General features: G+C 42.8%; 1 protein-coding gene across 1 annotated transcript; it reads left to right on the top strand.

The window, feature by feature from the left end:
• Positions 1–215: 215 nt before the first annotated feature.
• Positions 216–11081, top strand: LOC134630583 (kinesin-like protein KIF1B). Its single transcript, XM_065471464.1, has 11 exons — positions 216–271; positions 3015–3142; positions 3217–3294; positions 4799–4907; positions 5026–5092; positions 5240–5320; positions 9415–9752; positions 10064–10216; positions 10443–10635; positions 10811–10929; positions 11039–11081. Exons 1-11 carry the CDS (start codon positions 216–218, stop codon positions 11079–11081), a joined length of 1365 nt encoding a protein of 454 aa, XP_065327536.1.
• Positions 11082–13264: the final 2183 nt, after the last annotated feature.

Genomic DNA, 13264 nt, shown 5'->3' on the forward strand with positions numbered 1-13264 from the left:
ATTTTTAATCTGTAGCTCTGCTCTAAAAGAACGTACGTACCTGGGCCCGCCTACTATCCTCGGAAACGTAAAACGATTGGCTAGAATTGGCTCAGGAAAAAAAAAAAGCACCGAAATAAAGCACCGAAATGTGCGCTGCTTTTCGGTCTGGTTACTACCGTTTATGTCAGAACCGGTGCCATCATGGCACCGGACACCGGTACCCATCCCTAGTGATGAGGGTTACTCAGATCATGGCTCAGATTTCTGGTGTCCGGGGCTGGGCGCTCAGGTATACACCAGCTCACTCCCGGTGGCTACTTGGCGGGGCCTGGTGCCTGTCGCTCGGTCAGGCCTCTTCCGGGGCAAAGGGGGCCCTCGAACCTCCGGCCTCGGGGCCTGCAGCTCGGTTCACTCTGGCACAGCTGGCTGCCGGCAGAGCCGGCGGGCGCGCCAGTGCAGCCCCCTCTGGCTTCTGCTCCGTGGCTACTGGGTGACCCCTCGTCTGGGGATCTCCTCAGCCCTTCCCAGGAGGGTGGCACGGATGCCCCTCCGGTGGTACTCCTTGGGCTCTCGCACTCTGGGGTCCCTGGATGTCTGGAGCCTGGATCTCCTCCATGCCTGCTTCATGCCCTGGGGGACGGGGCTATGGCCCTCCACACCCTCTAGCAGACCGTTACATGAGGAAACCTTCTGTATACAAGCGCGCTGATCCACACGGGTGTGCACATGGGTGTTCACTGTTCGTAGACATAAACTACACCTTTCTTAGCTGCTACTTCAAAGCACATTGTGCGCTGTCTGTGCTGCACAACAACATTCAATATTTAGTATTTATTGCTGTTTACACTTAGCTAGATTAACATGATGGTGTTGTGTTTAGTATGTTGCTTTGTTTTGTTTTTTTGCTTGTTTTCTATTCTTTTTCTCTCAACAGGTGATCCAGGAGATTTTTTTTTTCTCTTTGTCTTTGTAAGTGCCCTTTCTCACTGTCCCTCTTCCCTTCTGTTTTTCTTTTCCTTCCTCTCTTTCTTTCTCCCTTTCCTATCCCCCAATCATGTCTGTCTCATCTGTAACTACTGAAAATAAAATAAATAATAACAACAAAAGTTGATCAAATGGACCAATACGGCAATGCCATGATGATCCATTTGGCAAAATAAATCCATTTGGTATCCTTGTTGGTCTTCAGACAACAATTCTGACGGCTAAACAACCAAATGGGACAGACAAAAAAAAAAAAAAAAAAAAGTATCTTGCCCAAGGACACTTGGCATGCAGACTGGAGGAGCCTGGGATCGAACCTCCAACCTTCCGATCAGTAGGTGACCTACCTCCTGAGCTACAGCCAGGAGGTAGAGCAGTGGTGGAGTAAAAGGGATTGGTTGGTGGCTGTTTCTAATGTTAGCCTTTTCTTTGTTTTCTTACAGACAGGGTAAACACATGGTGATAAGTGAGTGTGTGGGCCATCTGCTGAGGACCAAGAGCTCAGGACTCTCAGACGGGGGCGTCGCAGCAGGAGTCACCGTGCTCCACAATCCTCTGCTGTTCTGAGATGTCACACTCCTGCCTGCACATACAAACCACAGTGAAGTCAAAGTTCCACCTGCACCTGTTCTTGCAACAGCATGAAAACTGACAGAGGTGAGACAGCAGAAAAGTTTTTGTCTATTTTTTTTTACTAAGTTAAGGAATTAAGTTAAGAAGAGTGATTAAATAAATTGTTTCTTGCATTTTTGATTTAATGATTGTGTTTAGGATTATTTCAGAAACATGTTTAGAGGATCTTTGTAAGCCTGTATTTACTTTAAAAGAAGGGAAGCACTTCTTCATTCTACAGAAAAGGTGACTCATAAAAAGTATCTCTGTCACTCTTTCAAGGCTCTGTCACTTTTTCTTTTTTACTGGAACAGCATGGTGAAGTAGGCCTAGGGTGCCATCTTGTGGCAGTGTGTTGTTACTACAACATATGAAATTGTGTTTCTATTGGAAATATAATTCAGCGCCACCGAGCCGCTCTCTCAGTTACAAACTGAACCTGTTTTTTAGACAGATAAATCACTAAGTACAGTGAAGCTTTTGGTTTTGTAAAAGTGTTTCTTATTCAAAATGCATGTTGATCTTTATAAGGTTGAAGAGCAGTTAGCAGTGCATTCATGGACATCTTTAAACTATTAATTTAAGAATCTTTGGTCATGATGGCATGAACTAGAAACGTGAGCTCCAGGTGAGACTGCACAGAAGAACAAGTGTCCTTAAACTGCATCAACTGATGACTTCTTACAGTTTTATTCTACTGTGTGCTTTTATCATTGATAATAGCAATATATTATGAAGTACACAAACAGTTCCAGGTGCTGGACTGTTTGAAGGCCCCACTTTGGATCACGTGAAGGACATTCAGTTTTTTGTTGCAAACTGTTTGCAAGAAACGCACTATTATCACACCACAGTGAGCCAGTTGCATGAACAGCAGCCTAATCAGACTTCTGTAGAGTCTCAGAGTTTTCTTGGAGTCTGCTTCTTGTGTCCAACAGGAAGAATTCTGTCCATAAACAAAGGATTTTAAAATGTACCATTTCTTTTTTTTTTTTCTTTTTTTTTTTACTTTTGTAAAGTAACCTAAAATTATTATTGCCTCAAAGGGATTTATACTCTGAGCTGTGGGTTTTTTGTTTTTTAAATGTTGTTCTAAGCGGCCAACAAATTGTTAATGCATGATTAAAGTGAATTGTTAATTTACCGTTTCTGGTTTTACTATAAACAGACTGGGGACGCTTGTGTTTTCTTTCTTCCTAAAATGATCAGATAAGACTTGATTAAAAGAAATAATGCAAAGGCATTTTGCTGTGTGTACAGAGGGTCTTGAGGGTCCGTGTAAACGGAAAGATGTTGGCGATGGTGTGTCTGGATTTGAGTATTACCCCACCACACCTGGAACATATTCCACGCAGCTACACATGGGCATGCAAACCGTACAATAACTGGAATACTCCAACTTGCCATTGTGACTGATCATTCTGTGCTCTGTTTAGTCCCATGGAGGTTAAGATTGGCACTGAGGCTGGCCAGCAGAAGGTGAGGGCCTGGGGTCCTGGACTGGAAGGAGGCGTTGTTGGTAAATCTGCTGACTTTGTGGTGGAGGCTGTTGGACCCAATGTTGGTACAAGGGGGGTCCTGAAAGCATGTGCTGATCAGCTTCAGTTTTTTCTCTGAAGTTGCTCTATTTCTCTTCAGGTTTCTCTCAGACCAAGATTGAATGTGATGACAAGGGTGATGGATGGTGTGACATGCGCTGCTGGCCCACAGAAGCAGGTGAGTATGCTGTCCATGTGCTCTGCAACAATGAGGACATCCAACACTCTCAGTTAAGATTAGTTTTCATGATTGTTGCCTCAAGACCTGAGATCATGGTGGTGGGCTTGTGATGGACACACATGGCTGAAAGCTTCCTGTAGAGGCTAAGCCCAGGCTTGAAGCCACTGGGGTGTTTGTTGGCGAGGGTGACGCGATGTCACTGGTATGCATGAACTTATTGTATTGAATACTGTAATTTTCTGCTGCTCATTCCTGTGCAATATCCCATCTGCCCTCCCGTCATATTTCTTTTCAAGATTTTGTTATTTAATCACTAGTGTACATATATTTATATTTATAGATACATATATATTTAGTCATCTTTTCTCTTTTACCATGTCTCTCTAATATTTTGCTCCTTACTATTTTTCTATTTTTTATTTTATTTTATTTTATTATATTTTATTATATTTTCTCCTACTGTATCATGCTGCTGAGTGACTGCTGCTCGTCAAACACATTTCATTGCAATGTTGACCCTGTGCTAACTTGCATATGACAAATAAAAACTGAAAACTGAAACTTATTAAACTTGATACAGTCCAATAACTCCAGCCTTACTCATCTTGTTCTTCAGTTTCTTTATTTCTAGGATTTAACAGCAGCACAGCGGTCACAAACTGTTTGCTTCCTCCCGATCAACAACACACCTGCCGCTAATTACGTGTGTCTACCTTAAATATCTTCACAAACTCAAAATGTGACCTCTAGCACCAAACGCTTGCTGCAGTTCTTGGTGTCAGAGGTGACACACAAGGCATCGGGTTTTCGGTGCGAATACTTTTTCATATAGGACCAAGTATGTTTGGATAGCTTTTTGCCCTTGAAAAGTGCCGTTTAATATTAGACATTCTTATCTAACGTTATAAATGGATTGATCTGAAACGTGTAAGTGTGACAAATATGGAATAAGATATGAAATCAGAAAGGAGGCAAATAGTTTTTCACAGCGCTATAGTCTGTAAATGGTCTTCTTTTGGCTATAGTAGATCTTTTACTTGTTCCTTTTTTAATTGTTTGTTAAAATTGTTTTTTTCCATCATATTGCGTATAGACGAATGCAACTGAGAGCTTTAGCAATTAGCCCGTTTCAACAGGACCGTGATGCCGATGTGTGAGACAGCAGGGTGCTGCCACTGGTGTTGTGATCTGTGATTTAGTTCCTCCTAACATTTCAGTATGCTTCCAGTATCTATCCTCTGTGATTACTGGCTCTTTAGACGGAATTAATAGAAGTGTGTGAGCTATTGGCTCAGTATAAAGGGTCAGTAGTGTTTTCACGTCACCTATCCATCCTCCATTTAGTCACTCAAAGCATGTAGTAAATACTCCTCACTTTTATTCATCTTCTCGTAAATTCAGACAAATTCCCACTTGTTAACGTTGGGCTTGTGTGTGTGTGTGTGTGTGTGTGTGTGTGTGTGTGTGTGTGTGTGTGTGTGTGTGTGTGTGTGTGTGCCAGTTCCAGCCACCAAGTTGAACACCATCACCAAATCCAACCTGGGTCAGTGTGTCAGCAAGTACGACCTGCTGGTCTGGTTTGAGATCAGCGAGCTGGAGCCCACTGGAGAGTGAGTATCCACCTGGAGTGTTATATTCACGCACAAGCTTTAAAGGAACCATAAAAATTATCTCCACGAAGAATATTATAAGTTGGGATGTTGTGTCACCTCCTCCCTCCATGCACAGGTACATCCCAGCCATCGTGGATCACAGTGGAGGCCTGCCCTGCCATGGTACCTACCTGCTGCACCAGGTACAGGATTGGTGCACATGTTGTTTTCTTATTCCTCACACAGTGGTAACTGCTTCCTTTGTACACAGTTGAATATCTTCTTTTAAAGCGTAATGTTGCTCTAGCTGTGCTCACTGTGATCCTGAGCTCCTTTTATGTTTGCTGCAGGGGATCCAGCGGAGGATCACAGTGACCCTCATCCACGAGAAGGGCAGCGAGCTCCATTGGAAAGATGTTCATGAGCTGGTTGTAGGTGAGCAGCCTACCTTTAGGGTCTAGTCGTACTATACCTCTCTGTAGAAAACAAAACCCCCAAAGCACAGAAACAATGTTTTCTAGTGTTTGTGTGCTTTTGATAGAGGAAGACAGGACAGAACATCATTAAAGGGATTTGACTTTGTGAGATCACACTGAAAACGCACCACTCGGTTCACTCTGAGATATTTTCAGTCTGGAAAGATGAATCTGTCGGGCTTTAGGCTGCTTCTCACTTTAAGCAGTTCATGCTGTAGCTGATGGACCAAAAAATTACATTTCATATTTTAGACATTCAGCTGCTGACTCTGAAGCCAACAGGCTCTTGAGTGTGGATGATTGTGTTGGTACTGGATGCTGTGATAAAACAGCTGTTCTGATCTGTCTTCATTCATGCCTGTTGTTATTAAGCCTCCTAAGCTCCAAAATAGTAAAAGCGATCTTTGGAGGCAACACCCTTTTTAGTACTTTGCTGTATTTGTTTGTGATTGTGTGACACTCAACCACAGTGCTATGTATATCCTCTGTAACACTCAGACGTTTCCAGATCAGTGTTTTCCCCCTCAGCTGTTTCTCACTATAGAGTCTTTCCTCAGTAACAATGAGGCACCAGCAGAGCATATCTGGCTCTCAGTCTGTGGCTGATAGTGCCCCCTGCTGTTAATAACAGGAACAGTGTAACCTTGTATGGAGCTCATAGGCCGTTTCTCAATTCTCAAGTACGCGAGTACGTACTCACGTTCCCGGCGAGTACGTACTGGCCGAGAACGCACGGGAGTACGGACTCGCCGAGAACGCGAGCACGGACTCGTGATTTGTACAATTGGAACACCAGCGTACGTGATGATGTCACAGGTCCGGAGTTTTTACTGCCGTCCCCTCTTAATGTAACTGTGAGCAACATGTTATGAAGCTTAACTTTAATCACAGGCAAACCGGTTTACTCAGGAACAAATACAACACTCAAATAAACCTAACATTAACATTTGGAAGTGATCTAAGTGACTTATATATCATTTTTAACCGCAGTAGTGAAACCTCTAATAATAAAAATAGTGTACATGTACATACGTGTACATACCTTAATAAAAACAAGCAGGTGAGATGTTAGAACGCTTCTATTTTCATTTTAGTGGACACACAATACGATAAACAGCTGCTGGGGTTTCTTTAACCTGAGTAGTGGAAAGACCGCGGGCGGGGGCGGGGGTTGACAACGATGTGCCGGGAGTCCGCTGTCCTGGACGAAATGCATTCTGGGATATTTAGCTGTACCAAGTCCACACCGATGCATGCTCGATAAAACGGGCGGAGCGAGAACACATCCGGGACTTTTTCGCGTTCTCGGCTTGATGCGTACTTCGAATTGGAACAGTACTTGGTCTCCGACTGATGACGTATCACGAGTACACGAGAACGCAAGTACGCACAAGTACGCATATTGAGAAACGCCCATAGTGATGGTCTTAAGATTGCTGCTGCAAGGCAGTCATTTGTATCCATGTGTGCGGTCTATTCTGACCATATGCAGTTATGTGAGCTCTCTGGTTTTATGTATCAGGACATAAATAAAAAAAAAATCAGGTCCTTAGTAGGTCTTAATATGAGGTAAATGCAACCTCAGATGAACAGCACAGAACACATTATACCACGTCATTATTTATTTAACAAACACTGAGCTGAAATTCAGATGTTTCAAAAACTAAGTACATCCAAGACTATTTCCATAATTATTTAAGAGGGTCAGTATTAGCCAAGTGCTAATCAAGTGCACTAGATCATCAGTAAGTGTAACCACTACTGTCAGTTTCCTGGTGTGGCGTATTCAGGTAAGTGGTAACATACTGAGGAGGAGAGAAGCAGTTGTTGATACCCATGAATGTGGGAAGGCTTTGAAGTCGATCATTTTACAGCAAGAAAGATTATTCGCAATTTAAAAAATGGAAGACTGTTTCCAATCTTACCAGGAGTGGACGTCCCAGAAAATTCACCCCAGACATCTGAGGCTCTACAGGCCACAGTTAGCATGCTAAATGTTGGAGTTCATGACAGTGCAATTAGAAAAAGACTCAACAAATATGGGCTGTTTGGAAAGACTTCCAGGAGAAACCATTTTCCCTCTAAATACAACATGGCAGCATGGATTAGGTTTGCAAAGTTGAAAACCTAAGCCCTAATGCACAGCTTCAACATTGTTGAAAACCAAACACGGCATATCAGCACAAACACCTCATACCAACGGTTTTGCTCGGGTGATGATTATTTGGGCTTTTTTTTGCTGCCAAAGAACCTGCAAAGTAGGGCTGGGTATCGTCACTGATTTCTAGAATCGATTCGATTCGATTTAAATCTGGGAAATTTTGCCTCAGTCAGAAATATTATAATTCAGATCAGTACATTTACATATTTTTGTATCTATAAAAAGGAAGCTGACACTCGCAAGACTTTATCCAAGGTGTAAGCATCACAGCAGACGCCTCTGTGTCAAAGTAGCTGAAGATAAAACACAGAAAAACATGAAGGTGATTTTCCTGGCCTGGGATTTTATAAAAATATTCTGCAGTAATCAAAAACGAAAGAAAACCAAAAATCAACATATGAACATTACCTCTGAAGTTCCAGCGGTTTTATTAGAGACACGGCTAAGCGTTTTGCATTTTGCATAATTTTAAAAAGTTTACATTTGTTCAGAAGCCTAATGAACAGCAGAAATTAGCTTTTCTTTTCGGAAGTAAGGAAAAGAAACAGCGTCCGACAGCGCTGTAAACAACTGTAGACTTGTGCGTAACAAGCAAGCGAATAATGCAGAAAACAGATTTTTGGACTGGAAACTGTTTTTGAAGTATACAGAGAGAGCAAGAGAGAGAGAGAGCTGTGCATGAAGTGTGGTGGAAGCAAAACAGCAAAAGTAAGAGTGAATTCATGACGATGTTTTTGTGAAGCGTAGTTTGGATCTTCTTTTGCTGCTGGTTCGGTCAATATTGTTTGGAGAGAGATAAACTAACAGCTTTAGAATCAGCGCAAAAAGGGCGTAAACACAAAGTCCGGACACGCCGAAACTTCGGAATCGGCGAGCTGACGGCTTTCAGCCCCGACCGTGTCCGTGCAGTCGGGTGAGAAATGCGACATCTCACTGATTCTGATCCGCAGGTCCGCGCTTTGTGTTTACGTCTTTGTGCAGAATCCGTGTACCTGCTCTCATTTACTGTTTTAGCTGTTTGGTGGTTCTTGAAATGTTGTGAGGTTTAACCTGAGATTCTGGCCTTTCAGGCAAAATAAATTAATATTAAAAAAATGATTCAGGATTTTAATGAATCGATTTATCGATTATCAAAACCCACCCCTACTGCAAAGTGTCCAGGTCACTGAGTGAGCCATCAAGTATTCTAGAGTCAAATGACATCATGGTTGGGTCAGTGACTCCAGAGCGCAGCAGCAAAGCAACAACAGAGTGGTGCTGCAGTGGCTCAAAGTTGAGACTTCAACATGATTGAACGTTAAGTAAGCTGTGAATGAATAAATATCTGCAAACCTCAATGAACCGAAGAAACATTGTAAAGACAAATGGGCCAGAAATCCGTCCACACTGCTGTGAAACACTAATAAAAAATGATTACCTCAAGTTTTTGCTGCTAAAGTTGGTTCTATCAGCTGCTGAATCACAGGATGTACTTGGTTATAGTCATTTGTTCATTTTGGGTTGCTTTAAATAAATAATGATGTGTTGTAATAATCCAGATCTAGAACCTTAAACTGCTTTTTCACGTGTCTGTAAATGAATTTCTTTCTTATCATTGTCCCGATTGGTGTCGGCTGACACTTGACACTCTGTGGCTCCTGATTTGTCTGTTGTCAAGGTCTCACCTCAGTGCGATTCCTCACGTTTTGTCATGATTAAAGGAGGAATGTGAACACCGCTTCAGTCACTGTGTTCACTTCCTGATATGTCAGTACTGTGCTCTCCTCACTCACCTTTTTAACAACATGACACACTGCTGTAAACAGAGACCTTGTAATGTTAGCACCAAGTAGGACTTCATAAAAAATAATGCTGTCAAGCTAACTTTTCCTCTTTCTGTCTTTTTCAGGACTTTGAGGCAGTGTGGGACAGCTCCCTGCACAACTCCCTCCTGCTCAACCGCGTCACTCCCTATGGAGAGAAGATCTACATGACCTCATCTGCGTATCTGGAGGTCAGCCGCTGCTCCGCCGTGTTGTACCTGTTTGTACGTGTTTTTAAGTCTCTTGATGTCATCGTGTCTAACACACACCCTTTATCTCCTCACTGCAGCTGGACCATTGCATCCAGCCTGCCATTATCACCAAAGACCTCTGCACGGTCTTTTACTCCCGAGACGCCGAGATTTCCCCCACCCCGTTCTCTCAAGAACCTCTTTGGGACTGGATACTCCAAAACGCCTGACTGGTAAATCTGGGCTGCTGTACTGTGGCCATCTCTGTTTCACAATCAAAGATATCTGCCCTGTTACAAAGTTTCCTTGTTCATAACTTCTGCTTCATTACAGCAACTGAGTGACTGGGCTCTACGAGCTGAGCTTGTGTAAGATGTCTGACACTGGAAGCCCAGGTGAGCGGACATGAAACATGTTTAAAGAGCGGCAGCTGTGGCTCCATGGGCCAGAAGTAAACATATTTTTAGGAACATTGACCTCGATCTGCAAACGGTTATTGACAGGTTATCTATTTGATTCTAACTTGGTGTGATTTGTGTTAAAGGACCCCTGAGAACAGCTCACGTGCCTCCAGTCCCTCCTGCTCAGACTATGAAAACTTCCCGATGGTTCCCACTCTGGAGACCTCCTACCTTGCGCGGGCTGCAAAGAACGAGTTCCTGAACTTGGTGCCTGATATTGAAGAAATGCGACCAGGGTGAGTAATGCCATATTAACCCAAATACTGTCACTATGACATGTGTCTCACAGACCAAATGTAAGTCGATACTCATGTTCTCTAGTTCAAGCAGAAATGATGTGGATCGATTCAAATTCCTGAGCCTGGATGATTTCAGCTGGAAACAAACCAACTCTGCTTCTTCCTCAGAAAAACAAGCGCTCTCTTAAAAAATAAATAAATGAATAAAATCTCTTCTTTTCAGATCTGTTGTGTCCAAGAAGGGTCTTCTAAGCTTCGTGGAGCCTCGCTCTAACTCATGGGGGAAGCATTTTGTGGTTGTTCGCCGGCCCTACGTCTTCATCTACAACAGCGACCAGGACCCCGTGGAGCGAGGCGTCCTCAACTTCTCCACAGCACAGGTGGAATACAGTGAAGACCAGCAGGCCATGCTTAAGGTTTGAGGCAGGATAGAGAAAGGCTGGATGTAACACGCTTGTCTTTGATGAGAATTCATTCGAATTGTTTTGGTGGACGTTGGCCAGTTTTGGACACATTGATTGATGAAATGGCAAATGGACTGGGATTTATCATTTGAATGAACATGAATATAATGTGATGTTTTCTTTTCAGACGCCCAACACATTTGCAGTGTGCACAAAACATGGAGGCATCCTCCTGCAGGCCAACAACGAGAAAGACCTGAACGACTGGCTGTACGCTTTTAATCCTCTGTTAGCAGGAACGATAAGGTACACACACACAGACACACACGCTCCTCTCACACCACAGTGAAACGTGCAGCTTCTGCACCCTTCAAAAACATTCCCTTCTCCTCACAACGTAAAACTCTCCCTGCAGATCTAAGCTGGCGAGGCGGCGCAGCGGCCTGACGAAGAACTGAGCGGGCGGAGCGGTACGCGGGAGAACCACCACTTCCATTCTTTCTGAAAAGCCTTTGAAAATACCGAAAATACCAAGTGTTAAAACTTATTAATCATTGTGATTCTTGACAGTTTTCTCTTGTAAGTAGACTTGTGGCTTAAGTCTCTTTTCATGCGACTAAAACATTGAAGTTCCTCAGAACTTTTGCCTCCCCGCCTTCCTCCAGCAACCCCGCATCCAAACTTAGCTTTCCTCCTCTCTATTCCCTCCCCTCAGCTTTTTTGTGTTTTCGTTTCCATGACAATGTTTGGGTCTAATTTTGTTCCGCTTCGTTGTCATTCCCAAACTCCCCTAACTAAGTAGCATGTTGTAGTAGTCTACTTGTGTGTGCACGACTCTCTAGAAACTTTCCGTTTGCCAATCATCTGTACAAAAAAATGTCTCTATCAGTGTTATTTGTCTCCTGAAATGAGTTTCATTCTATTTTGGGTTTTTTTTTTTTTTGTTGTTGTTGGCTTTTATTAAATTAACATGCTTGCATGATACCTGCAGCAGTCCTCAGGAGAAGACCAGGTTTGCTCAGTTTAAAACAAAAAACAAAAATGAACCAAATCAGCCAGCTTACATTTGAAACCATGAAGGAAAAATCTACAGTTATCTCCAAGTGACGTGTTAGTTTATGCTCTGCTAACTAAACCATAGCTGCTAATAGATTTATAGGGTATTTTTCTTCTCGCAGTGAATTTACATCAGGCTGAACCGTCTCTGAAACAAAAACTCAAAGTGGGAATGAACTTTGACAGGAGGGCCACGCCCGATTTCCTCTGTCATCCGCGTCATACTTAGATCCTCCTCAATCTGTGTACATACGCCGCCTCTAAACCGCCGATAGTGCCAGTGTCAGTTAGTGAGTCAGTAAAATACTCATGCCTTTGTGTTAACATAAAAACTGCAGACTAACTAGAGATAAACAAGCGAGGATCGCTTCATATCTCAGCAGTTTAAAAAACAAAACAAAACAATGACCGATTGTTCCTGCAGGAGTAGATTCGGGCCCCTTTTTGCTTTTTCATCCCAAGGAATAAAAACAGGCTTACAAGGAGATGAGGAGGAGGACTAGGAGGATGAAAACGAACTACAGAGAGAACTTGATTTGTACATGCGGTCTGTTCTGGGATCAGTGTGTTAGTTAACCCTCATTTAACACATTCCTCTCTGCTCCTCTAGCTTGCTCTATCTCGCTGAGAATCAGAAAGCCTTGACATTTACTGCTATTAACTTTACACTCTTGTTATAAAGACGCAAAGAAAACACGGTGAAAAGGTCAGAAGGACGTAAGAAAAAAGAATGAAGGTGCAATGTTTCTTTCGTTTTTTTTGCTTTGACGGCAAAGCTGCTTTTAAATGGCCCACAGGACAGATTACGATGTAGTCCCATGACTCCCCTCGCTGTCACACCAGTGTCGGCTGAAATCTCTGAAGTGAAGTACTCGTGTTCAGCAGCATCACAGGGAACCATGTGTTCATTTTTTTAATTCTTATTCTTGAATCAAAACCTCATCTAACTCTCATTGTGTTCATAATTTTTTTATTTTTACATTGTTATTTTTTTTCTTATGCTTTTAATCATTCCACAATGAAGGTTTCTATGAAATGTAACAGAGGGCATTTTTTTTGTTAAGTTTCTTAACCTTACTTTGCACATTAACACATATCTATAGCAAGGACAGCGACACAGCCACATATGTTGAGTCCAGGATTGTATCTGAGCATCAGGAACAAATGATAAGAGCACATGTCAGAGGACACTGGATGGCTGTTTGTCAAAGGGTTTAATAGAAGGAAAGAAGTTAAAGGGACTACATATTCAAAGGTCTTATTTCTGATACTACCCCATGAAAATATTTGCTCTGTGTGCCGTGCTGCAGCTGCTACATTCGGCTCCGGATTCACTTTTTGGCACCTACGCCTCTCGAGATGTGTTAATGCAGACAGGCACTGAAAAACTCTGGTCAACCAACCAGCAGTCTGCCTGCTGTGTGGTATGAAATGCGTGGAAGGAGAGCTACCAACTGTCTGTTACATATAGATAAAAAACAAAGCTCTGACGTGACCTCGGTTCAGCCAGCCTGACGGTCAGAGAAACAGAAACATGCTGAATTGTGGATCTCTGAGCTCCACATCAAAGATGCACCTATGCACA

Source organism: Pelmatolapia mariae, linkage group LG7 (genome assembly GCF_036321145.2).
Source record: "Pelmatolapia mariae isolate MD_Pm_ZW linkage group LG7, Pm_UMD_F_2, whole genome shotgun sequence".
Classification (NCBI taxonomy): Eukaryota; Metazoa; Chordata; class Actinopteri; order Cichliformes; family Cichlidae; genus Pelmatolapia; species Pelmatolapia mariae.

Coding starts and splice junctions, on each gene's coding strand:
- LOC134630583 (XM_065471464.1), top strand. CDS start 216: ATGAGGGTTACTCAGATCATGGCTCAGATTTCTGGTGTCCGGGGCTGG. Junction 272..3,014: donor GTCCGGGGCTGGGCGCTCAG/GTATACACCAGC, acceptor TGCTCTGTTTAG/TCCCATGGAGGTTAAGATTG. Junction 10,930..11,038: donor CTGTTAGCAGGAACGATAAG/GTACACACACAC, acceptor CTCTCCCTGCAG/ATCTAAGCTGGCGAGGCGGC.